Below are 27,116 nucleotides of genomic sequence, written 5' to 3' on the forward strand. Positions count from 1 at the left end.
TTCCCCGGTAACCCTCCGGGCCGGGTACTCAGACTCTTTGAATTTACATCCATGAAAGACCTTCTGAACCGTTCTGTCTCACCCTTCACCTATGACCAATTTGTCATGGGAGACCTTACCAGGGGCACAAAGTGCCCCAGACAACATAACTCCTAGGATCATTAGGGCACTCAAACTCCTCCACCAAGATAAGGTGACGGTTCAAGGAGGAGCCAACATGTTTTCATACTTACAAATTCCCATTCTACTTGGTAAACCTGTTACATCTTGTAATAAATAACACAGCAAAAGAACCATGGATAGCCAGCGAAATGAAGAATGGTACATTTTAGTGTATCAAACATTCTGTTATTTTAAGACATTGGTTGATTCAAAAATGATAACAGAAGTTGTTTTAAACTGTTTATTGTTGAAAAAGCAGAGAAATAAAATCATGCACAGATGAAAAATTAAAGAATAATCTAATAAAACAAGATACATCTTTAAAATGTTTTGCATACAAGTAAGAAAAAGAAAATCAGCACTTAGATATGTTTATATTTCTGAGTATCTGTAATGCAACATCGTCTTTTGTAACACCGTAGCAGATCTGTTTCCATTCTGGAACCGTAATCATTTCACCTTTCTTTCTTCTTTAAATGATTTCTTCAAGTTGGAATAACCAAATCAGTGAAAATGTCCCAAAAACGTCTCTGCGGGTCATGCTTTGAAGTAAACACTTGTAACTGAAATGGTTTCAGTAACTAAAGAAGCTGCTACAGATCTTTGAGAGGAGGAGCTTTACATCACAAGCCAACCTCCAGTAAAGGAATGTACCAACGATAAATAAATACTTCATTATTTCCTTCAAACAAACAAAGAAAAAATGAAACTTTTAACAGACCAATCGAAAAGATAAACGCCACAACATGGGAGTGTCAAATCCCACAGTACCTTCAAGATTTAGTTTAGGTAAAAGTTAGCCATGTGGTAAACGGACTGCATCGGGTAAACATCGGCTGACATCCGCAGGCTCAGGATCTCGCAGTCGCTACTTGAAGGAAGGTAAATTTGGCACTTTTATGCTTATGTCGCCTATGTTGATGTTTCTGGGCATTTCCGGGAGGTTCATGTTCTTTACAGCTGATACGGCACGAGCAGGTGCTCCTGCAATACCGGCCTGCACACACCAACACACACACACACACAAAACACAAGAGTTGATAAGATATGAGCCAGTGAAGAAAACACAAAAAAAACAACAATCTGTGCAGCAAAAACAATAAATAAATAAAATACAATGACCAGCGCACACACAAAAACACAGAACGCTAAACCGAAAACAGTAAACTGCTGACAAAATGCAAAAGCACCGAGACACACAACAGATGCTGAACATTCAGATGCCTTGTTAGCTTCATATGCACATGCACTAACTACTTCTAAAATGAACGTCACAACCAGAGCCAATTAGAGGAGTCAACTGTGAGGACACACTGTGCTAGACTACTCGTTCACTAATTCTAATGTTCTGAGCCAAAAACTAGACAAATGGACAAAAGGCAGCATTGCTTGGAAGGTGGACCCAGCGGACTCTTGAGGACCAATAAGGGGAAGAACGCAGGGGGAGAAAAATGGATACGAAGACGCGAGTGATGCTTGGATAGATGGGTGTGTGTGTGTGTGTGTGTACAGAACGTGTGTATTAAAGCTTTAGCAGCAAAACCGCAGGTGATACTATACCCCTCATGTGCTGCTACTGCTGAAGAGCCTACACACGTCGGTAGCTACAATGAATTAGGGATGCAACAATACCACTTTTTTCCAAACCGATACGATACCGATACTTGGATCTGAGTTCTCGCCGATACCGATTACCGATACTTCTACCACACAAAAAAATGCAATGAATTGGAATACAGGTTTTATTTTCTTCTGTTTTCAACAGGAAAAGACTGTGAGGTAGATAAAAAGTAAAATATGTTAATATAAATGATCACAAAACTAAAATATTAGGTGAACAGAAATGACAAGTTACAGTGAAGTCACTTTTAAGCAACTGCGTTGGTATCAGTATCTGTTAACTTTTACCAATACCGACACTGGTATCGGCATCTGTATCGGCACCGGTATCGGTGCATCCCTACAATGAATCTGTCTGAATTCACGTTTGTGAGTAGAGGGTGAGTACTTCGCGTCATGTGCGCATCTGTGTTAGCAAAATTAGAAGCTTGTTAGCCTGGGTGCTAAACTACAACGCAAGATCTATTCTCAGGGCAGAGGAGGCTCTTCACAGTAAAACTCGATGGGAATTTTCAGTTTTAGGCAAAGCTTGTTGAGTATTTGGGGCAAAAGGTCAGTTAGAAGTTTTAGTCTCAAGCATAAAACGCAGACGTTTGAGAATCACTGATGTTAGAGAAACCCCCAAAAGGAATCTTTAGCAGGCAGACCCAAAATATGGCGGAGTGTGTTTGCAGCCTAAGAGCGACGCAGAAATTAAAATCACAGCGTGATGCAAAGTATGTTTGGCATGCAGATAAATCCGCTTCCCTTTCCCACAAGGTTGTTTCAATGGGCTGTTTGTCTAAAGGAAATACCTTCCTTTGCCAGGAATCAAGGAGACCTGGGTTGGATGGGACGACGGCCGAGTCACTAAACAGGAGGAATGCTGACGCAGCACGAGTCAGTGGTGCGTCGCAGAAACGGCTTTAAAACCAATCGTGACTGAAACTACATGCAGTTTCACTCCGTGTGACCTAATGCGAACATATCATTAAAGAGAAGGCAGTAAGTTAGTTTGAGCTTCGCTTTAATCACAATACATGATTCGTTTACAGCCGTGGCCAAAACACTTAAGAACGACACAAGTGCTGCTGCTGCTGCTGCGTTTTTGCACCTTTTAGTCTGTTGTGATGCAAACAGAAGGAGAATTGAGGACTTCATAGGTTCAAAACGCTTTTATTGATGATTAGATTGAGTTTATGCAAAAAATATCTGAAGAGTTCATTTGAAAAAAAAACAGATAAATTAATTTTTAGGAATTTTCCAAAAATGTTTCTTATTATTGACATCAATCAAATGAAACAACTGTGGTCTTAAAAGATCTGGTTCACATATTTCATCAAAACATTTGCAGTGGTCTATAATAGAAATGAATGCATTGTACGTTGCTCTCTGAGCAACTCGCCTCTGTCAGTGCACCCCCAGGGCAGCTGTGGCTACATTGTAGCTCATCACCATCAGTGTGTGAACGTGTGTGTGTGAATGGATGAATGATAGTTTAAAGCGCTTTGGAGTCCGTACTCTGAGAGGCGCTATACATGTGCGGGTCATTTATCATTTTGAGTTAAAAAAAAGCTCCAGTGCGCCTGTTTCGAGACCTAGAATTGAGCCACATCAGAGCTGAGACTCAGACGGCGGGATTTGGAGTCTTATTTTCTGATATTTGGACATCTCACCTCTGACTGGCTAACAGCAACACGACTCTACCGCTGACTTGCAACGTGGACATTTTATCTCCACAAACAACACAAACCTGGAGGAGTTCTGCTGTGTGGTGGAACTGCTAATGCTAATGTTAGCATCTGCTAGCCAAAACATTATCTGCCGTTTCCTGGAAGCTAAAAATACAACAGCCTTCCCCGTTGTGAGTCAACATGGGTGAGTCCATGAATGTTATGTGAAAGTGTGACATAGATCTGTCAGAGTTTTCAAATCCTAGAGTTTCACCGTCTGTTTTCTATCAGAAGCTAATGCAGGAGACAGGTGTAGGAGACTATTTTCATGATTAGCCTGCACGGCAAACTCAGTGACTGATTATGATTCATCATTTATAATCAGAAGTAATAATTAAAAATGTTTTTTCACGGAACTACGCCTTGAATTTGTTGCATATTAATGTTGTGCAGCTTTTAGCGTGCAGGCGGCCGTCCATGACTGACGGGAGGACGGAACATCTGGACTGGCTGACCGAGAGGACGTGACTTTATGAAGGGACGATGCCGTGAACCCTCGTTCTGTCTGCTCACTCCGATCAGCCACATCTTTGTTTGTACAGAACTTTGTGTGTGAATGTAAGTGAGAGGAGATTGTAGACGTGAACAGCCGTTTATTTTATGTCCGCATCTTCTCCTGTTTTTCTCAGTTAGGGAGGTAAGCTCTTGTTGTTTGGTTTACTCTTGATGGGCCAGCTGATTAACATCAGACGGTTGCTTTTAGTTTGTTATTTTAGACATTTGCTTCACCCTGAAACCATTACCACCTCCTCCTCCTTTAGTTCTGACTAAAAAACAAACTGGGAACAGTCGGAATCATCCTTCATGCTGCAGCTAGACGTCTGGGTTGTAACACAAAATAACGTTTGGTGATTTCGACAGTGGCGGATTTAGCAATTTGGGGGCCCAAGGCGAACACAGACATGGGGCCCCCTTACACTAAATTCTCGACAATCTTGTGTTTAACTGGATTTGCAAAACTCTCCCCTCTTCTGCCACGACTTATTTTCCCTTTTTATTAGTCCTCCGCCCTTTTCCTGTCTTTCTCTCCCTTTGAGCGCTTTTCAAAATTTGCTCTTTCTTTTTCCGGACAGTGCTCCTGGTCTTTTGCCTTTGTTTTTTTTCTTCCATTTTCCACTTCGGTCGATGTTTTCCTCCTTTTAAACATGTTCCACTGTCTTTCCTTTCTGCTTCTTTTTGATGTTTACATTGAAAAACGACGTCACTGTCGGAAGTGAAGAGAAAAGCTGTTTTGAAGCAAGCTGCTTCTTTCTCTTATTGGAACCACTAGGATAACTCCATTTCATGCTTCAGGTTTTGACTACCGCTTTGAGTTTGTTACAAACGCTCCCGCCTCTCTTCTTCTGCTTTCTCTTCTTCTTATTTGTGGTCTTTTGGCACTTGGCAGACAACCATTTGGTGCATTACCACCAACAACTGGATTGGAGTGGAATGACTACCAATCACCTCCTGTTTGTGCATCGGCGTCTTAAAGGAATAGTCCATTGTGGCATTAACAGAGGGGTGCCGGCGGTCAGGGCTAGGGGGCCCCCCCCCCCCACATAAGGGGTCCGCAGACGGCCACCGACCTATGCCTAATGATAAAACCGCCACTGGATTTCGATCAAAAGTGGCTTCCATCTTCATTTGTAGTGTTGGTCCTTGTTTTTCAAGACCTTCACGGTTCCTCCTGATGTGCTTTCAATCATCTTCTAGAATAAACCCAAACTGATAGCAGTTCATTCTTCATAACCAGTGATTGGAGAAAGAGGGTTCTTGTCCACTGGTCTCCTGACGAACAACCACACACACTTAATGGGGGTTTTGCTTTCTGAATCACTTAGTTTTCACTTTAGCCTTCGCTCTCGAGGTTTTTCTCGGAGGAAAGTGGCTCGTCAGCAGGCTACTGTCCAAAAGTCACCTGTCTGCTACCATTACTTAGCAAGCTCTGCACCAGCAGAGCCCAGATCCCACAGGCAAATCAAACGTAGGACAAGGTCCTGGTGCTTGCTGGACTTTCTTGGGCATCTTGAAACCTTCTTATTAAATTCATCTTCGTGAAAAAGAGGCCAATTAATTAGTTTGTGCAAATCAGAAAAGCTGAGGCAGCAAACGTTGTGATGAGTAATACTTTTGTCTTTTCCCAAAACTTTGGCCACAGCTGTAATCTCCCAACTGTCTAAACCACAAACGTACACAAGACCGTCACAGCCGTGGTGGCTTTACTGCTGCATTCTTCCTACCAGTCAGCAGGGGGCGATGACCACTACTAAAAGTGTAACCCCCAAATTCCACTACCTCTGCTCCGCTCCGCTCCGACACGAACGCCGGAGCAAAATCGGTCCCGTTGTAGTCAATCAGAGCAATTCCACTACTGCAGCCGTGCTCCGGCAGTGCGGTGCCATGCGCCGCCCTCTGTTCCGGCATACGGCAAAAATAGAATCGATCCTATTTTCGCCGGACGCCGGAGCACCTCCGCAGTAAATGGACAAAAATCACCAACGCCCAACAGGAAAAGGTGCAAGCACAACTTCCGTTTTTCACAATAAATCGATAAACAAAAGGCGTTTTTTGTTTCATATGCACAGGTTTAACAACTTTTAACAACTATCAATGGCGGCTGAAGTTTAAATGCACAAAAGTAAGCCATAAATACAGTTTCTACTATCAAAGTAGTCACACTTTGTTGATCCAAACACTGCTGATCTGTCAACACAAATGATGGGCAGATTAAACAGCTCATGCCGATGCTTCTCCCACACAACGGGTGTTTGGATCTAACTTCCGCGTTTATTGCTCGGACTGTATCGCAAGATCTCGAAAGTCCCGCGCATGCTTGTTTGCCCCCCTCAGGTCTCCGCACCGGAGCGGAGCCGTTGTAGAGCGGGTACCAAGAAAAATTGAGTTCGGAAGCGAGTGGCTGCGGAAGGCGGGGGTGGAGCGGAGCGGAGCGGAGCTAGTGGAATTTGGGGGTAAGAAAACAAATCTGACTTTATTGCATCAGGAAACACTTTGGCTGGTGAAAGATTCCCTTTTCAAGCGCAAGAAAGACAATCCAATCTAATGATACTGATTACAGTACCGGATACTTGAAGTATTTAGTATTTTCCCTGCAGTGTGAACACACAACGGGCGATATTTGTGGGTCTGCCATCAAAGACTCTTGCTGTATGTTAGTGTTGTCAGTTTCCTAAGACATGAAGGGGCCGTGTGGAGAGACTCAAAGGGGGACGTAAACTTCAGTTACAGTATTTGGTGGTAAATTTAGCAGTACCTGTGTCTACCTGTCCTGCCTGGTAGACTGAAAGATAAACGTCTGTAAAGAGAGAGAAGAATGGAAAGAACTGGGCAGGGTCAGGAAAAAGAGGAATGAGGAATGTTAAAGCAGATTAAAGTAATTACAGTTCATCTCCACAGATAGTGAAAGGACCTATAGTACACCACACGTGCAGTTAAAGTGGTATTAATTGCAATTAAGTGTTAATTTAATCATTCGTTTGATCGTTTAAAGGATGCATGTTTCAGGGTATCCGCGGGTCCTTAAAAAGTCTTAAATTTGGCTCCCTTAAACCTGCAGATACCCTGATGTTTTGTAAATGAAGACCAATGTTGGTGTTTCTTCTTTAGCGGACACCGTTTCAGAAATGAGCAGTGTCCATTTCACTTAGCTCGGTGTGAAGCAGAAACTGTGGTTTACGATAGGTCCAAGAGGGAAGGGACAGAACAGCTCCGATGACAAGAACAATTCAAAAAGTTGCTAGAAAATGCCAATCAAACGAGATTCTGTTTGGTTAAAAGCAAATAAAAGAGCTCAGGTGTTATAAAAAACATTCTTTAGGGATTCATATTTCAAATACGAAGAATGATCGGTTCATCGAGTCATTTAGACAAAGAAAAGAATAAGTTAACAGAACCAGCTCTGCTTTGTGTCGGACTTTCACTTTTTGCTATGCAAATGAACATTTATCTGCTAGCAGAAGCTGTGTGGAAAACAAAGCAGCGTGTTTGCGTTGAGCCGACACCAAAACAACATTTGAAAAGCATCTAAAACTCACATTCTTCTGAAGAAGTCCGTGTTAATTTTACAGGGTGTGAGGTTTCATGGTGACAGACTCTGATGCGTTGGACGATGGCGCTGTCGAATTGGTGCAGATGTGATGGATATAAAACTGTAGGTGGCGTGCGAGTTTAGAAAACACCTCATCTTGATCTGAGAGCAGCTCAGCGGCAGGAGGCGGCACCGAGAAGAGCACAAATACTCAAGAGTAGGTCCGGAGCATCCGGAGTTACCGGACAGAGGCATGCGGGGTGCAGCATACACACATGCCTGCATACTGTACACACAACCTGAGGTGGAAGGGTGCAGGGACACGCTTACCTCGGACTTCTCCATCTTGTTCTGGAGGTCCACCTGTGTGATGATTTCGTTCATGTTGGTCTCCAGGACCATCCCGCCCATCACCATCTCCGCCAGAATGTGGTGGACCTGATGGAGACATCCACATCACAAACGAAGATTATCAAACATTCGTTGAGTTATGACAGCTAGAGGTGACCTCCTGAGACCCGGGCTCTCATTTATCAAACGCTCGCAGGAACTGTCCTATCTTCTTTCCCGTGAATGACATTCTGAATGTGTGTACGAAGAGTCAAAAACCGGATTTATGAAACACGCGCCGGCCTCTCGTACGCACGTTCCTCCGCAACCCTCTGATGATAAATCCCACCTGTGCGTAACCAGGTGCTCGTGTCCGTTCTCAGTCATTTACACATAGAAACACCCTCAATTAACCATATTTGGTCACGCTAAGCCCTCAGCTCATGAGGGAATTCCCTGGGTATTTCCCAAAAAAATAAAATGAAACTTTATTGACCGAGAGAACGAGACACTGGCCAGTGCAAAAGAACCAAATCAGCTGCAGGGGTTATAAACGCGGTCGGGACAGAGGAGAGGTTCCTGTCAGGAATGAATAAATATTGAATATGATCAATTGTAAAGTAACGGGTTGTCATTTACATTTTACATTTAAGGTGTTGTTCTGTTTAGAGTTTATGTGGAAATGTTGTCCGAGAGTGCAGCCCCTTCTGAGCTGGTTACCTTGGCAACACGTATGATCGGGGAGCAGAGGAGGTTCTGGGGGGTTCTCGTTAGGGATGCAACGATACCACTTTTTTCCAAACCAATACAATACCGATACTTGGATTTGGGTACTTGTCGATACAGATTACCGATACCAATACTTCTACCACACAAAAAAATGCAATTAATTGGAATACAGATTTTATTTTCTTCTGTTTTCAACAGGAAAAGACTGTGAGGTAGATAAAAAGTAAAATATGTTAATATAAATGATCACTAAATTAAAATATTAGGTGAACAGAAATGACAAGTTACAGTGAAGTCATTTTCGAGCAACTGCATTGGTATCGGTTCCTGGTATCGGTTAACTTTTACCGATACCGATACCAGTATCGGTATCGGTGCATCCCTAGTTCTCATAGTTGATATGATGTCAGATTCCCGTCGGTCACGTGTGCCTTTTATTGGTTTTAGCAACAATTACGTGAAAAAGCTGTTTTTCCACTCACATAATTATTTATTGGGTAAAATAATTTACGGATGAGGAACGTGTGTGTACGACTGAGACCTTCAGTACTGCAGTTCCCCCGTTCTACAACTAGATGCTGTTTGTACTCGTGGTCTGAGCTTTTCTCATATTTAGAAACATTTTCACACACAGAAACAAAATGACAAACCACACGATGCGTAAAACCGTTCCTACACACAGGTCTGTTCGTAAGTATGGTTGATGAACGAGGACCCTGGAATTTTGTTTTTGCTGTACTTTAGTTTTTCCGGCTATTTGGGATTAGTGGGACCTCATAAACGTTAAAACCCTCTGGGATCCAGGGTGTAATTTGCCGTTTTTGACTAATTTAGAGTTTTCCTTTGTATTTCCAAAATAAAAACCATCACCACTGCCTTATGTGGTATCAATCTTTTCAGCACAACCTGGACTTTATGAATTTATACTTATTTTTTTATATTTGGACATAAATGAGTAGCATATTAGACCGTAAATCACTCAAAAACATAAAATCCGAACTGGAAAAAAGTTGTTTATTTTACTGTGAAACCAACAAACATTTATGACGAATGTTTTTTATAATTTAGAATGGTAATCTAGACTGTACATTTATAAAAAAAAATATGAATAAATATAGCAAATAATTAATTAAAAAGTAAATTATTAGCCCTCTGGGGTCCAGGGTGTAAATCGCCATTTTTGACTCATTTTGGTTTTTCTAATAAAAACGATAAAGTTTGCCTTATGGGGTATCATTTTTTCAGGACAACCTGGACTATCTGAATTTATATTTATTTTTATTAATTTGGCAATAATGTACATGCATTTTGGAGTGGGGAGTGGCTCTGTCTCACGCTACGGAGATCGAGTCTGACAGCTGCGCTGCGCCGCCCACTCCTCTTGTTGGATCTCCGAGGAGCTGCATCTCTGCCGTCATCCTCTGCCTCATCATGACCCAACTCTTCTATGAGGAAGGATGGATCTGCCACATCGTCATCAACATCCTCGCTATTTGCCTCAGACTCCGGCTGTGAGTCTCCGCCCACTTCCTCTGCTTCCGGTTCAAAAAACAGCCGTACTATCTGGACTGCCTGGTGGACATTTATCCTTCTCATCATCCTTTATATAAGCCTAATAAAAGCCTACTAAACTGCAGAGACGATATATCTGTCCGGATCGCTCCAAAATATGAAGTTTACCGTCAATATCTGTCTAACTGTTTGTTGTTACTCCGTTCGCGCCACTCCTTTCCCCGCCAAGCGGCTCCTTTTTGCGCACATCTCGTTACTCGTGCGGCCTTCCTCTCTCTCTCAGCTACATAATGATGCTTTTTATCAGCTGAATACGTGAGACTTCCACCAACAGCAAAAGGATCTCGTGTTTTTGTGGGTTTTTATGTTCACGAGCACATTCCCTCTCACGGATCACTAAACTGCTGTTTTGACAAGTTATCAGATTGTCTAAAAATAGGTCGTTTTTTAGTTTAGTATAACTCCGCTTTTACGTCGCCTATTAACACAACTTAAAAACTGGGGTTTACTTTATAATCTCCTTTTTAAAGCTGAATTGAAACCGAAACTCAGGGAGGCGGAGTCTTGCTGCTACAGCGTCCCAAATCAGACCTGTTCAGAAGACGCGGATACGCGTCCACGGACCCCAGAGGGTTAAAATCTCTGTTTTAACAAGTAGTGGCTCAAAAAATAATTAAATGTGTTACGGCCGTCATTTTTAATCTACTGTCGTGTTTATATGTTACCCCCTCCTTCACAATTTAACACCTCCTGTCGGGGTCGTAACAACGCTTAAACCTTTCTTATAATAAAAAAATTAACTAATAATTAAAAACGTGTTTTTTTTTTCTTAAATCAGTTTTTTTTTCTTTTTAACACAAAAACTGCATTTCTGTGAATAATAAAATGTACTATGGTACAAGTAGCCATACTTCTTCACATAACGATGCAGCATCACCGGAAATTAAAAATAGTTATTTTTTGTTTCTTATTTCAATTAATTCATTAATATAATTTCCTACAAATGCCAGAATTTTGTGGAAAACAGCTTTTAAATTTCCTTTCCTTCATGTCTAACAAGTTAATTTGACCTGTTTTCCATCAGAAAACCGTCAGGCTCAGCACGACGTGTTGCTCAAACACACTTCCTGTTTGCACAGATGTGTGAATGCAACTAGCTGTCTTTACCAACAGTTATTTCTTTAAATGTTTATTTTAACACTAAAACAGCTTCATCATGCAGTAATTCAGAAATAAAACACATTTTCAGTCTTCATACAGAACCAAGTTAAATGTTGTCCCTCTGAACAAAAACACTGAACATTGCTGCCATTAGGGTTATTTATTAATCTGTTGTTCCTTCAGATATCTGCACAGGAACTGATGCCCTCCATGACTTCTAATCATGTCGTATAAAGTCATAATTTGAGAAAAATTAACTTTTACGAGCAAAACATCCTCCTTTTACACTTCTACTAACCTCTAGCCCCGGTTCCAGAGTCACATGCTTACTGAACAAAGAAATTACAGTATCATATTTTAATGTTTGGAAGAGTGGAATAGTTTCAGATTTGATTATGTAAGGCAGTTTAGGCAAATTTGGAACAAAACAAAAAGGTAGCAACACCTTTCACAGGAAGCTACGGGACCGTAAAGACGTCAGGTTTGTTAGATTTGATTAAAAACACGGAGGAAACTCCGACCGCCAAAAGCAAAGCCAACGTGGAAGTGACTGATTGTAGTTCCTCCCTCTTCCACTAGGGGCTGCTCCAGAGAGGAGCAAGTCTTTATTGACAACATGTTACCAGCCTGGTAACATTTTAGGCTTAATGTTTATGTATTTAGCAGACACTTTTGTCCAAAGCGACTTACAAGTGATAATCGGCATGTTGCCCTTGAGGCTAACAACAACAACAACTTGACATCAATCATGGAGAGGAGGGAACAAGGAGTGGACGGTAGAGAGGTGGGACGGGTGCAGGGAGGGTTCTAGTTAAGAAGATGCTCTCTGAAGAGCAGGGTCTTCAGGAGTTTCTTGAAAATTGAAAAGGAAGCCGCTGTTCTGGTAGTGCTTGGAAGGTCATTCCACATTTGTGGAACGATGCATGAGAAGAGTCTGGATTGTCCTGAGCGTGGTGTAGGCACTGCTAGCCGACCATCCTGTGATGACCGGAGCGGCCGGGCCGAGACGTAAGCCTTTGCAAGAGGATTCAGGTAGATGGGAGCCGTACCGTCTCGGACTTTGTATGCTAGTGTTAGCAGTTTGAATTTGACGCGTGCTGCTAGCGGTAGCCAGTGGAGCTCAATGAACAGAGGGGTGACGTGTTCTCTTTTAGGCTGATTGAAGACCAGACGCGCCGCTGCGTTCTGGACCATTTGAAGAGGTCTCACAGTACAGCCTGGAAGACCAGTTAGAAGGGCGTTGCAGTAATCGAGGCGGGAGATGACAGTAGATTGCACCAGGAGCTGGGTGGCATGTTGTGTTAGGTATGGTCTGATCTTTCGTATGTTATACAGCGCAAAGCGGCATGAACGAACAACAAGGTCAAGTTCATGACAACTCTGAGAGGGTGAATGTTTTTGTAACTCATGTTTAGATAACTGAAGCTTGAAATTAAGGATAAATAGGACAGTGTCCTTTGGGTTGACATTAGCCGCTAGCACTAGCGGCTTGCCTCCTGCTTGCTCCAGGGAAGGCCTTAGCCTCGGCCTCACGTTTAAAGTGTTACAACCTTGAAGGCAGAGCAAAGCCGAGTCACTTCACTACAGTTTTTATGGATAAAAGCGCCAATCAACGTTTTGTTAGCTTTCGTTAGCTCGTAGCTACATCGGCTCAGAGTTTGATGGATGTCAATCATCTGCCTCCTCCCTCACAGCCCCCGCCTCTGCTCCACCTCTTTGCCTATTTTTGTATTTTCCAGGCGTGACGAGACATGTGACGCTGCCAAGACGGCGGTGGTGGGAACTGGCCACAATCCGGTTCTTCAGAAACTTACAGGTAACGTTACGGAGACTCCATCCATCTTATGTACTGTATGTAGTCTACGTTTGAAAACGATTGTCATAAATATTAAAATGTCTGATTGTTGTCGTGTGACGGAGGACGACTTGATATAATCATGATTTTTCATTTTTGCGGAATATGTTTGATGCAGAAAAAAGCATATAAATCAGGTAATAATCAAAGAAGCGGCTCAGATATCGCTGCACGGGTCCGTAGGATCAAAGTGTCACAGCCACATGAAAGAACTTCCCACCTTGTCCACATGAAAGATTAAGTCAAGCTCACAGACGTTCTCGAAGCATTTGTCCAGCGTTTCCACAAATACCTGAAAATGCAAAAAAACAGTTGGAAATGTAAACATAACGTATAAAAATACAGAAAACGAAGAGCCTGCGAGTTCACCTGGATTAAGTCTAAAATTCCTAATTCGCTCTCCGAAGAGTCGACACAAAACACAAAGTACAGCGTGGCGTAGTGCCTGTAGATCAGCTTGTAGTCCGATCCTCCGATCAACCTAAAAAACAAAAATAAAAACAAAGCGGCTGTCAAACAGCAGCAGGAAATTCATTCATCCAGGAGTTGGATTAGTCCATTTGAAATCCCGACGTTTATCTGTGAACCCTGCCCTCTGGCCTGGTAATAACCTGGTAATAACCGTTATGACACCAACAGGAACGGGGAAACAACAGGATGTTTTCAGCTGCTGAAGACAGAAAACCAGATAAAGCCGATAAAAAGCTGCTGATAAGAAATCTGAGGCTGCGTCTCTGTTATTACAGGAAGTGTAACGTGCACAGAAGCTGCACACAGAGGTTCTTCAAGCACGAGTCAGTCAGACAGGGTATCTGCAGGTTTAATGGAGCCAAACTTAAGACTTTTAAAGACCTTTTTTAAGGCCACTTTGACCAGATTTAAGCTATTTAAGCAGGGCAGCAGTAGCTCAACAGGTTGAGCGGGTAGTCCAGTAATCGGAAGGTTGCAGGTTCGATCCCGGCTCCGGACAGAGAATTCTGCTGTTGTGTCCTTGGGCAAGACACGTAACCCACCTTGCCTGCTGGTGGTGGTCGGAGGGACCGGCGGCACATCTGTCAGTGCGCCCCAGGGCAGCTGTGGCTACATTGTAGCTCATCACCATCAGTGTGTGAATGGATGAATGGTACACTGTAGTGTCAAGCGCTTTGGAGTCCTTACTCTGACAGGCGCTATACCAGTGCGGGCCATTTATCATTTTTAAAAATTACATTTAAGCTATAATTTCCAGCTATTGCCTGGAACCGGTGCCAACCACGCCGCGATCGTGGGATTAGCCAACTAGTTACCATTAAACTTGCACTTCCCCATGGCGCAACCTCCCACTAGCTTAACCAGCTAACGTGCTCATCTAAAAATAGCCCCCTTTCACAACCGACTGAACGTGTACGGTTCCGCTTACGCCAACATCGTACACAAAAAATGCAGAACACTAACTAGACATTCATGAAAATTTTATAGAAATAAAAGATTCTTGTTTATTGGGTCTTTGGTCATTTAAGAACTCTGGAAACTGTATTTAAGGATTATTTGTCATTTTTACGGATTTTTAAGGCCTTAAATCTGGAAAAGCTAATTTAAGACTTTTTAAGGACCCGCAGATACCCTGGGGGCTTTGAGTGCACTAAAGAGACAACAACGCTGCGACTTTCACCCCAAGCTGCTGGCGCGGCTAACGTCACAAACCTACTCGACAGTCATGACTCACATTCCACCTTCTAGGAAATTGCAGACGTTTTCGTCTCTCTTGGACACCAAGTGGAAGGTTTCCCTGATGATCTGTTGCTCTATGTCTTCATTCTGCAGGATGGATCAAAAAGAGAAGCGGTTAAACAAAAACGAGCGCCGTGTCCTTACTCGGACACGGATCGAGATACTCCACCCGTCCCCTTTTCATCCCGAGGTGCTGAACTCCTTGTGTGAGCAGCACCAGGCAGACTCATCTCATGGCTTCAGGAATCTTTGAAACGTTCTACAGAGGCTAAAATTAAAAGAAAAGGTTTGGTAGTTTTACGTAACCTACAAATCATTTTACGCTCTTAGCTTCCCTGAAGGGTGCTAAATCCTCTCAAGGTCCATCACAGCTCAGCGTTAAGTCATGTGACCCGTCTACAGGCCCGGTAGCACTAAAGGCGGCAGGGCTGGAAAGTAAAAGGTGATTTTTACATTTCTCATGAAGATTCATCTTGATGATAAATGTTGTCTTTTACTGGTCTACATCTGGAACTTTTAATCTGTAATCCTGGTGTTAACCCTGGGATTAGACCTCCCCGAGCAGATGGGAAGCAAATCTAATTAACATGTGCACATATTCCACGTCTCCCATCCAGCTTCTTCGGCTCCATTCCTGTGCTGCCACACCTGTAGCTAGCAGAGCACGACCTCTTCAGTTCTGTCACTCAAAATAACAAAAACAACATTGTGCATCAAGTTTATATTTCCGTGCAGCGTTGACGTAAAATGACAAACTAAGTCAGGAATCGGCATGCTAAAGATAGATTGAGTTAGCGGTAGCTGTGAAATATTAGATCCTGTGAGACGGTAAGCTGACACCTCAGCTTGCAATACAACAGATGGTGTATACAGCCTCCTCTAATCTGATCAATTTCAATTTATCCACCTGAAACTCAAACTAATTCACGTCTGACCTAAAAGAGATTAAATAACACAGAGACACAAAATAAATGTCTAGTTTGCTTAGAAATAGTCAGTGAAAGCTTTGTTTTGTCTCTCAGTGCTGCAGGCATGCTCCTAATAGCGTTACTGTGTGCAGTTCAATAGGCAATATGATGAGTATATTTCAATTACGCCTTAAGCACCAAATTATCACGAATCAAAAAAATTACAGTAAACAAAAAATAATAAAAGGACTTTTTATGCCTGCATTACAAATATTTTATTATTTCTTGCAAACATTTTTGTGTTTTAAAACTCAAAAATGGCAGAACAAGAGCAAAACACAACGGTGGTGCGCGGTAGAACTAAGTGTACACCGCCATTCCCCACACGCTCTGTAATACGGAATCCAGCAATGTTTTTCCTTAGTTTGATTTCTGCACACTACAGAAAATAATCACTATTCGTGCACTAGACTTCCTGCTCCTCTGGGATACCATAGACGCTCTTCTGTGCTTTTATAGCAGCCGCGTCTCTCCTCGAGTCATTCAAGTAGAAGTTTTAATCACCACTAAACAGCATAACTCTGCTATATGTTGATGTAAGTCTGTGCCTGCAGTCTCTTATTGTAATAGCAGCATTAATTAGGTGAAAGGCGCCACTGATCTAAATCCTATTATGATGGCAAGCCCAGCTCCATGTTTAACCCGACAGCTCCATTTGTGTTAAAAAAAAAAACAGCTGACGTTGAACACGAGTTACTCACACGGGCGTCGTTAAAGTCACGTGACCCAAACAGATAACTCTATTAGCGTCACGCAGCTGGACCTGATCGAACGGAACACAGTCCTGTCTCACAGCCCGAGGCGGAATCGGAGAGCCTCGCTTTGGGTTTCTCCTCTTTAATTATTCATCGTTTCTTTAAAGGCCACCGCGGACCAAAAACCTACATCAGTTTATAAAAACATGCACTCGTTTTTTCACAGACCACGCTTCCACGCGCTTCCTGGCCACCGATATTGATTTTGTTGCTAAACATTATTTTGCTAAACACCGCTTTAATTCAGCCTGGAAACACGCGGTTAGAAGCTAAAGGAACACATGACAAGAACTAAAACTGCTTCTTTTTTCTTTTACTCACAAAATGTTCGTAGAATTTAGAAAGCCTTGGTTTCCCGTGGTTGTTGAATATTAAAATGGCTTTAATCATGATTGTAGGTGAACGGATGGAGGCGCGGCGCGCTCAGTCTACGCAAGACTGGTTTCTGGCGGCTCCTGAGCACCCAGACCGGACCGGTTTCGGGGTTGAATCCCGTCTCGATGTGATGTTAGGACGGGCTGACTCGGAGCTACAAAGAGCTACTCCTCCATCGCCTCTTTACGGAAATATTCCACGTCAAACCACCAGTATTCCTCCACCTCCTGCTACGGCGGCTCGGAGGGATTCAAACTTCGACTTTTCTTTTTTTATTTCTTTCTTGTCTCAGGGTGTGATGCTCCAAATGTCCACACGGGGGCGCAGGAGGACATTAAATCAAAGTTCTGACTCAAATCCGGGTAACAGCACCTTTTGTGAAATAAACAAATAAAATATATTAGATATAAATACAATACTACTACTACTAATAATAATAATAAATAAAATAATAATAATAATGAGATAATATGTAAACAACTTATTGTGAATTCTAAGGGAATTATTGAGAAGGTAAATAGTCACACTTGAGTTATTACAGAGGAATAGCTCAGAAATTCACATAAATATTTATTTTAATGACTGAAAATATGTTTATTGCCTGGAGAATTAAATCCAAGCAGCAAATACTAAAACTCTTAATTTAAAATGAAATTAGATATTTAGTTTTTTGTGAATTTAAGTTGTTTTTAATCATATTCCTTTTCAAATGCATGCTGTAATATACATGTAGCTACTATTGTGGTATTAGCTAATGACTGAAATAAAATATATGCAATAAAGAGTGTTTGATAGTTTATTTACTCCGAGTGAATATTGTCATTAATCAAGCCCAAAGGTAATAAAATATAAATACTGTGTTCAATTTCAAAGTTAGTTAGTTAGTTAGTTAGTTAGTTAGTTAGTTAGTTAGTTAGTTAGTTAGTTAGTTCTTCAAGGTATACATACTGCTTAATTTGACTCTGTTCCTGTTCATTCATACAGATTCATTTGGTTATTGTGGAAACATCGCTTACCTCTTGCAGTATTAGCAAAATATTACCGTGCAATCATTACAAATATATCTTAGACCTAAAACTAAAAATTGGTGGAGGGAAAAGCTCTGCCAAACCATATTTTGATGTTTTTAAAACAGAACAGGAGCCAGCCTGTAAAGCATGAAGTGGCCATGAGTGTGCTGGTGCATGCACTTGTGAATAATCCTGCAGGGATGAGTGGGTTCATAAATTAGGAAGAATTAAAAGACTTTGCCACCTTTTCATTTAATAAAAACATTTTAAAGTCTAGAGGCAACCTGTGCAGGACCTCACTTACCTTAAAACCAGTGTTTTATGTGTGTTTAATTACATTTCTGTGTTAAGTTTCTGCCTGAGGGTGGCACTGGAGAACATCTGGTACTGATGATGTGGCAGCTGACAGCTAAACGGGTCTCAGGCTCTCCTTCAAAGAAAGTTCTCCCTATCCACTCAGCCGGTAAACATGACGACCTGAATTCACCCTCAGACCGAGAGGAATGTCCCACTGACCACATTTAGGATGACTGAATGATGACCCGCTGCAGCAGGTTTTCCTGCAGCTCACTGATGAATACAGTTTTACACTTTTACTTCTTTATTCGTTTGTTTCCACGGCAGGGGGGAAGCACATGCTGTCCAGACTCTTTCATGCTTTTCATTCACGGTTTTTAAAGTCTACGGGAGAAAGGCGTGCTTCATCGGCTCTTGTGGTTAGTTGGCAGCCTCTGCATGCAGAAAACAAACACTTTGTACATTTTGTCTTCGTGTGACCCAGAACAACCTCCTCCTTCCCAAAGGGAAAACGGTGCTGAGAGCACTGACTGACTGTTGTTTTTTTCAGTAAATGAAGGGGGAATCAACCCCACGTGTAAATAAATAAATATAAACATAAATGCATGCGAGAACATGCACAGGCAGTGCATGAAACCTTTTGATTCTTCTAAAGAAAGTGTTTCATGGTTAAATCTTCCCATTGATGTGCAACAAAATGCTTCAAAAGTGCATTTATTACAGAATTGTTCTAACTGTTTTCTAATTATGTTTTTCCGTTTGGCCAACTGTTCACTTTTTCACTGCTGCACGTGGCACAGTCTCTCTTTTTTTATTTAGAAAACAAAAAGAAATGGAATAAAATAAAACACCTATTACTTATACAGCACCAACAACATTATATGTTATATGCATTAGCTCGAACATGTACTAACATCAAAAGTACCTCATCCGCAGGTTGTTCTGAACAAATTACTTCATCACATAAAAATTTGCAACTTTGACTTGAAAATAAGTCACGTGTTCCTTTCGTTTCTGGAATGTCTAAATCTAAATTTGAACACGTGCTGGTTGCATATCGAACTATTTTCCCACGTTGATCTTGAATGTCTGATCTTGAGAGAGAGAGAGAGAGAGAGAGAGAGAGAGAGAGAGAGAGAGAGAGAGAGAGAGAGAGAGAGAGAGAGAGAGAGAGAGAACGTGGTATTTTGGACTCAAATGGATTATTCCACGTTGTTAAATGTCTTTTTTTGTGTGTTTTCTCACATTCCCAACAAAAACACACGCGCGCAGAGCTGATTTAATTGATTACGTAACTACGTGCGCACTTTATTCTAATGAATTGTGGGGCTTCAGCCCGTTTCCCCTACATAATGGTACAGTCCGACATCAACACGTCCCCAAATTACTTTGCAAGCCTATAAAAGTTAGGGAGAGACGAAGGAGCCGGTAGAAGAAATCTGCAGTTTTGACTGAATCCATCAACCCGTGCAGCAGAGAGAGAGAGATGGAGCAAACCGAGGTGGTGAAGCCCGAAACTCTGGACGAGCTGATCAAAATCCTTCATAAAACCTTCGAGAGTGAATGCATCAACGTGGAGGAGGTTCAAGATATCATGGAATCCTATGAGAGCCAGCCTCACGAGTGGAGGAAATATGCAAAGTTTGACCAGTACAGGTAAAAAAAACGCATTTATGACGCAAGTTTTGCACACATTTTAAAATTCACCCTCATATGCCTTTATTTAACATTTAATTTATTTTTTATTGGTGTTAATTTAAAGTTATTCAATGTCTGAATGGAAACTATTCACTCCAGCTTGTGAGAACAATCATTCAAATAAAAATAAAATAACTTTTTTGGTTTTATTTTGAAACGATTTTATAAATTGAAATAAAGGTTGGACGTTTGTTTTGAGGAAATCTAAGATGTGATTTATTGATAAATAATTATAGATCTGATATCAGTTGTGCAGGCAGCGTTGTTTGGGTCAGTGTTCAGTCAATGAAGGGTGGGTGAGAGGTGGAGCGGCCAATCAACAGCCAGGACGGACACACACCCGCTTATTATTGTTGTACAGATGAGTGTGAAAGGCATGTCAGCCTGAGTGTAACGGGAGAGTTTATGTGCAAAATGCATAAAATGTAGGAAATATTTAAGGATAATTCCAGCAAAAGATGCAAAATATATTCAGCTTCACTTTCCTGATGTGTCTTTGTTTGATTTTTTTTACCAATATAAATTGCAAATTATTTTCTTTTAACTAAACATGCACCAAAGCCAGTTTAAAACAAAGTTATTGTAATTTTACACTCAAACTAAGAAAAAACAAAGTAAAACTAGCAAGAGTTAGAAATATTATTATCTTACTATATTATTACCTATATATTTACATTTTTACCCTAAACAAAGTAAACATGTGCAATCCTGGATATCCCCCTCAGTAGAATAATGCCATTTATTCATCAAAAAACAACATTGGCACTCTTTAAAGAGCAAGTCACCCCCAAATCAACGTTTTTTTTGCTGAGAAACTATATAAATGTGTGTCTAATTGTGCTGCAGACACGTGTAGTCAATAATTTGGTACTTCAGTGCATTTTAGTTAAAATTTAAATATTCTGCCTAAAACTGTCAGTGTTGCGCCATCGTCAGGTAAAAACTCTGCGCTGCATTTGAATCTAAATCTGCCACCTCTATTGGCTAAGAGGTGTGCTATGATGTAAACTGGTACATTATGATGTCACAATGCCATTGTGAGCCTGTGTGTGTGTATTTGTTAGCGGCTCGGCCCTCTCGGTCTGCTAGTCAACAGCATTTGTTGCATTTTTCAAACATGAAGTGGGAGTGAAGTTAGTTTCTTGTAGGGGGTGACTTGCTCTTTAAATCCATACAGATTATGTTTGTTGATCTGTTTGATTGTAAAAATGCTCTCTTTTCTTGCAGGTACACAAGGAACTTAGTGGATGAGGGCAATGGGAAGTTCAACCTCATGATTCTCTGCTGGGGTGAAGGACATGGCAGGTAGCTTTTTCCAAACGAAAAAAAAAATCACATTTGCAGACATTTCTATATTTTCTTTGGTTAAACTACACCAATTTATAGTGGTGAGCTTATCAGCCCGTGCTTAAACACTGATCAGGTCGCACATTCAAGTGATTCACCTGATTATTAGTTAATACCGGATAAGAAAGTTCAAGGTTGTGTAAGTGCTGAGGTCTGCACCGACACTGTGTGTGTCATTATTATTTAATAGCATCTGTCAGCAAACTCAACAGTCGCTAAAGTTCAAATTCAGTTTCATCATTTAGCTTCAAGTAAAGCAGTGAAACACTCATGATGGTGATGCGCGTTACTCTAAAGGGCAGGCTCACTCAAAAAACATTTTTTACCTATTATTTTGACGGTGGCACAGGAGTTAAGTGCTCGTCCCATAACCGGAAGGTTGCAGGTTCGAGTCCCGCTCAGTCTGTCGCTGTCGTTGTGTCCTTGGGCAAGACACTTTACCCATGTTGCCTGCTGGTGGTGGGCGGAGGGACCGGTGGCGCCTGTGCTCGGCAGCCTCGCCTCTGTCAGTGCGCCCCAGGGCAGCTGTGGCTACATGGTAGCTCATCCCCACTAGTGTGTGAATGTGTGTGTGAATGGGTGAATGACTGATTGTGTTGTAAAGCGCCTTGGGGGTTCCAGGACTCTAGAAGGCGCTATATCAAATACTGGCCATTTACCATTACCATTTACCATTTATTTTTGAAAATGATCGATCACTCTGAGTTTAACATGCAGGCTGAGCATGAAAATAGTCTCCTACACCTATCTCCTGCATTAGCATCTGTTAGAAAATAGATGCTGAAATGCTAGGATTTATAAATCCTGACAGATCTACGTCCCACTGTCACTTTACATGAATGGATTCACCCATATCAGCTCGCGACTGGGAAGGCTGTTGGTTTAGTTTCCAGGAGGGACCAGAGAACGTCTCAACTAGTAGAAGCTAACCGTTAGCATTAGCAACTCCACCACACGGCAGAACTCCTTTAGGTTTCTGTTATTTGTGGAGATAAAACATCAGTGTTACAAAGCAAACTGAGTCAGTGGTAGAGTTGCGTTTCTGTTAGCCAGTCAGACATGAGATGTCCAAAAATCAGCAAATTAGACTCCAAATCCTGCCGTCTTCTGCGACTTTCTCCTCCGGTGGACTTCTATGTCCTTAACCAGGTGCACGACAGCTTTTTGTCCCCAGAGAACAGCATTAAAAGACATTCATTCCTACTAGAGACCACTGCTAATGTGGTAAAATATGAGAAAAAATTATGTTTAATTTTTACAATAACTCAACGATCATTATTAAATCAATCGATGCAAATGGCTTAAATTCTCAAGCACCTTTCTGTGTACTATAAAGAGGCCTCATTCTGATGTTTTATGTGTTCCTTTGGCACTTTGCAGTAGCATCCACGACCACACAGACTCCCACTGTTTCATGAAGCTGCTGCAGGGCCAGCTGAAAGAGACGCTGTTCGAGTGGCCAGACAGCAAATCACACGGAGACATGGTCCAGAAATCCCAGAGGATTCTCCAGGAAAACAAGGTTGCGTATATCAACGGTAAGTCTGGATGACGCCTGGGCCTTTAATACATGATCTGATCTTAACATCACACTAAGCAGCTTGGTTTAAACAAGCATGCTGTGTCTTGCATGAAGATTTGCTAAGGCAGCACGACTGAAATTCAGAATTGGTGCGGTGCATGACAACGCTCTTAAAACGCTCGTCTTACAGCTATCCCTTCCAGTCGTGCAATCAAATCAGCTCAGCAGAAAATCCCAGACGGCTGCAACTTTACAACAACAAATGTTTAGCTCTCTGTCCCAAACTGCTGAGTCATTACTCAGTCAGAAAAAAAACTAACCTATAGCCTAACTGTGATGTCTGGTCTCAGTTGATTGACTGGAGTTTCACATCATTCCAGTGACACCAACCCGATGTGCATTCTTTTTTCACGTGCATGTTTAGACTCCATCGGTCTGCACCGCGTGGAAAACGTCAGTCACACCGAGTGCGCGGTGAGTTTGCATCTGTACAGCCCGCCGTTCGAGACCTGCCAGACCTTCGACCAGCGTACGGGGCACAAGAACACCGTCAAGATGACCTTCTGGAGCAAACACGGTGAAAGAACTCCATTTGTAAGTGACCCTTTTGGCTTCGATGTATCAGTTTTATGCTGTTTTAAAAATCAAGCAGGTGTGCTCAAACATCTGATAAAATAATTAAACAAAAGTTTTACTAACAATTCCCGATTCAGTCTTCAGAAACACCGTGTTCTCGGGTGTTCCGTGGCGCGTGCAGGTTTGAGGGTGGAGGTTTTTGATTGGAAATCCAACTCAGAGAATAAATGATGTTGTAGGAAGAAGAAAATTAGCACGTATTATCAGGGGTGGACTGGGACCAAAATTCGGCCCTGGCTTTTTTACGAATCGTCGGCCCTCAGTCAGCCCTCCCCAGTGGGAGAGAGTTGGGAGTAGGGGGTTTTTGCCGCCCGCGGACTCGTCTCTAGGTCGAATGTGAGATCTAATATGGACTGGGACTGTTCAATTACAAGCAGGGCCAGACTGCTGCGACTGGGAGCCCTGGCTTTCCAGATCAGCTCATTCTCCACGGGCGGAGATCAGCGGGACATTAGATACATGCTAACGCGGTAAAACAACTCCTCGCTCTACTGCGTTTTTCTTGCTAAAAATGCCTGGAAAAACTCTGTTAGCTTCAGGTTACCATGTAGCTAATGTTCTGCAGATCACCAACTGTGGAGTACTGTCAGCCCAAGCTGGGCAAGCAGCCCACTTGGCTAAGCGGCCCACCGGGACGGTGCCAGAATGCCAGATAGGCCAGTCCATCCCTGCATGCTATTAAAAACAACTTACAAGGCATTCATTCCTATTAAAGACCACTGCAAACGTATTGATTAAACAAGTAAAACACTCCTTTGAGACTGAATTAAATGGGAAAACTCAGGCCAGACGCTTCTAAGACACGTCCAGTGTTGTCACGAGATCTTTCATTCTGTGAGAATGAAGGAAGTAAAAACTGCTGCCAGCTAGCAGTCGGAGCTTGAACTGCATCACGTAAAATAAGTACAGTAAATGTTTGCATGTAAATTCTCAATTTAAAAATAATCGATACACTGCTTTTATTTACTGATCAGTATCACAACATGGCCTTTCCGGCAGATGAAACGTCTGTAAAGCGCAGTACGCATCGGCTAGTTGCCATTATAGATGATGGGTGCGTTTCCATTGACCACAAAGCGGCGCACTTTGGTCGAGTCACAGAAGTGTTGTGTCACGTTGTGTCGCTCCACAAAATATTCCTGACCTTTGTGATGCATGCTGCTGTCCTTCTCCTCGCTTGTTATTGTGTGAATTTCCGTAGTCACGGATGTTTCTTGCAACTCTCCGGTGATTTTGTGACCTTGCAGAACCCGCTGTGTAGAACGCTTGACTGCCGATTCGCATCTGAAACGTTCCCGGTGGAAAAGCTCTGCAGAGCTCTCTGGAATAATTAGTCTACTACGTTACGTGCTGCATACGCATCCAGCAGAATGCCGGGTAACACGGAATATAGAGATGTTTCATTGTACGGAAAAGTTCTTACCTTTCCGTAAGGAAGCCATTAGAATTATAGAGAGGTAGCACAAAATACCTGGACATCAAAATATATATTAAGTTATTCTGGTAATACTTTACAATAAGGGTCCCTTTATTAACGTTACTTGGTGCATCATTAAGCAATAATAACCAATTAAACAAAGTATTAACAGCTGCTTAATATTAATGTTGATATTTAAAAAAATTCATTCATAACTAAACACCTTTCTCTGGCCCTTTAAGAACACTTAATAGTTAGCAATATCTGGAACATTAATAAAGGGATGCTTTATTTATTAATGCTTAATAAGTAACGTGAATAAAAAGACTCTTATTGTAAAGTGTTACCATTACTTTGTTACAGTTGATACAGGATCCATATATCCTGGTATAGCTTACTAAAATATGTTAATAAGCACTAAGATAAGAAAATGACACGCTATAAACCGACATGCAGACTTTTCCGTACAGCTTCTGGAAGCAGAACGGTTTCGTAGTTTCACACTCCAATCATGAAGTAGGTCTAATTAAAGGAACCACCCTGTGGAGAACGTTTCACCGTGTCTGAGACATATTTCCTCTTGCTCCGCTGTTGGAAAAATGTTCCTTTAGCAAAATAAGCATAACCTTCTGAGTGAACACAGACAAAAATGCAAGATTTCACTCAAGCTAGAGTTGATTTTTGAAAATAAATAAAACAGTGGAAATACTTTAAGGGTGTAGTGCTGCTGCCTGTTTCTTCCATCATACCAACAATGACAGATCTATCTGTAATCTACAAGTTTTAGAAGCACACAAATGACCATAAAACCTTTTAGTTCACTATTGCAACATAAAACAGAAGAGATAAGATAAGTAAATAAGCGAGAGCACACAATGAACTTAACCGGACGTACACCCAGAACTCTAATCAAATGTTGCAGTATATTTTTTATTCTGCTAGAAAAACAAATGAAATAAAAATACATTTCTCAACAATAAACGCACTATTTACCGATAAGATGTAACTATTGACCTCTGACCCTGAACTCACTCTTTCTTCTATGTTTTGTCACCCTCTCTTTTAGGAGAACACAGTGTCACAAGAAAACAACTAGAGGTCACCGGTTTCTGCTCCAGACGATGAAAACACTTGAGCTTGAAACGTTGATGCTACGAAATCCATTCACAGAAAACTGCTGTAAAATGCAAAATGTGGGCCCGCAACGACCACGCTTCCCATTTCAAAATTAGGAGTGGGCTGGATTCAAAGGGACAATCCGCTAATTAGAATGGCTTTATCGCTGCCCGGTGTGAACTTGGCAAATACTGATGAGCGCAGGACGAATGCATGAATAGGCTCGGACGTGGACTGAATCTGTCTTTTGTTTGCTGGGCCTGAAGAGAGCATTTTCCCAAAAACAACATTCATGTCTGTCCATGACCTGTGTAACCACACTTTATAGTCGGAGTACAGCTTTAGCATTTTAAAAGGAGTAAATATTGCTGTTTCAAAGTTCTTTTGCATATAAATATAAAAAAAATCTTGAAAAACCGAAACCATTTCTGCAATCCAACAGCTCATTTCTCTATTACTGCTAATTTACGCCACTCAAAATTGTCTGTTGAAATTTGTCGACAACTGTAAAATTATTTGTACTGTTTCACTGCAAAAAAGTTTTTTGTGTTTGCAATAGGAGTAAGAAGTGTAAAGCTTTAGTTGTGTTGTTTTTAAAAGTTTGATGATTGTAATTTATTTACAGGGTATGCCGTTCGCTGAGGGACGTTCTTTTTTTTGTTTGTTTATTTGTTTTTATAATCAGAAAGCTTCTTTAAACTCAAGAGAGCAACCACGGAGAAAATGAACAATTTTATATTATTTGGAGAAAATATGTTTAGTTTAAAAACTCACACTTTTCCTCAGGATTTGTTTGATTTCACCTGCATTTATAGACAATAATCTCCTATAGCGCTGTCAGGTAAACACATGATTTGTGTTGCAGTAATGAATTTGGTTGTGATTTCAGACCAATAAACACGTATTCTTTACACAAAGAAGTCTGAGAATGTATTTTTTAATTCATGGTGCACATAAATAAGAGTTTTCTTCTGAAAGCACAAAAAACACAATTCCTACCCTAACCCTAAAATCATCATGAAATAAAAAAAACAAAAAAAAAAAAACAATAAAACATGGCAAAATTATTTGGTTTAGCTTTGATAACTTGTTGATTTGCTGTATTCTAGAAGGTTCGGCTCAATATTAAAACTTTAATGCAGCAGTTCATAGAAAGA

At 41.5% G+C, this 27,116-nt stretch overlaps 2 protein-coding genes across 3 annotated transcripts; one reads left to right on the top strand and one right to left on the bottom strand.

Moving 5' to 3' along the window:
- Positions 1 to 389: 389 nt before the first annotated feature.
- Positions 390 to 17,142, bottom strand: LOC107394153 (adaptor related protein complex 3 subunit sigma 1). 2 transcript variants are annotated; one of them, XM_015972942.3, is made up of 7 exons: positions 16,863 to 17,142; positions 14,814 to 14,905; positions 13,478 to 13,589; positions 13,329 to 13,400; positions 7,852 to 7,959; positions 6,748 to 6,789; positions 967 to 1,159 (listed from the first exon to the last, which is right to left on the bottom strand). In XM_015972942.3, the coding sequence occupies exons 1-6, from the start codon at positions 16,929 to 16,931 to the stop codon at positions 6,754 to 6,756; spliced, it is 489 nt and encodes a 162-aa protein (XP_015828428.1). In that variant the 5' UTR covers positions 16,932 to 17,142; the 3' UTR covers positions 967 to 1,159; positions 6,748 to 6,753. The 2 variants fall into 2 exon arrangements, with proteins under 2 accessions (XP_015828426.1, XP_015828428.1); XM_015972940.3 differs by lacking the exon at positions 6,748 to 6,789 and having other exon boundaries at positions 390 to 1,159.
- A 2,487-nt stretch (positions 17,143 to 19,629) lies between these two features.
- Positions 19,630 to 26,728, top strand: cdo1 (cysteine dioxygenase, type I). The gene is made up of 5 exons (XM_015972943.3): positions 19,630 to 19,879; positions 21,149 to 21,226; positions 22,649 to 22,806; positions 23,215 to 23,384; positions 25,910 to 26,728. The coding sequence occupies exons 1-5, from the start codon at positions 19,710 to 19,712 to the stop codon at positions 25,937 to 25,939; spliced, it is 606 nt and encodes a 201-aa protein (XP_015828429.1). The 5' UTR covers positions 19,630 to 19,709; the 3' UTR covers positions 25,940 to 26,728.
- Positions 26,729 to 27,116: the final 388 nt, after the last annotated feature.

This window comes from Nothobranchius furzeri, chromosome 17 (assembly GCF_043380555.1).
Source record: "Nothobranchius furzeri strain GRZ-AD chromosome 17, NfurGRZ-RIMD1, whole genome shotgun sequence".
NCBI lineage: Eukaryota > Metazoa > Chordata > Actinopteri > Cyprinodontiformes > Nothobranchiidae > Nothobranchius > Nothobranchius furzeri.

Bases quoted from the DNA above. Each gene is read 5' to 3' on its own strand.
- LOC107394153 (XM_015972940.3), bottom strand. From the start codon at position 16,931: ATGATTAAAGCCATTTTAATATTCAACAACCACGGGAAACCAAGGCTT. The intron at 7,960-13,328 runs GTGGGAAGTTCT...TGTCTCCATCAG, and splicing joins TAATCTTTCATGTGGACAAG to GTCCACCACATTCTGGCGGA. The intron at 1,160-7,851 runs GTAAGCGTGTCC...TGGTGTGTGCAG, and splicing joins ACAAGATGGAGAAGTCCGAG to GCCGGTATTGCAGGAGCACC.
- cdo1 (XM_015972943.3), top strand. From the start codon at position 19,710: ATGGAGCAAACCGAGGTGGTGAAGCCCGAAACTCTGGACGAGCTGATC. The intron at 19,880-21,148 runs GTAAAAAAAACG...CTTTTCTTGCAG, and splicing joins GCAAAGTTTGACCAGTACAG to GTACACAAGGAACTTAGTGG. The intron at 21,227-22,648 runs GTAGCTTTTTCC...GGCACTTTGCAG, and splicing joins TGGGGTGAAGGACATGGCAG to TAGCATCCACGACCACACAG.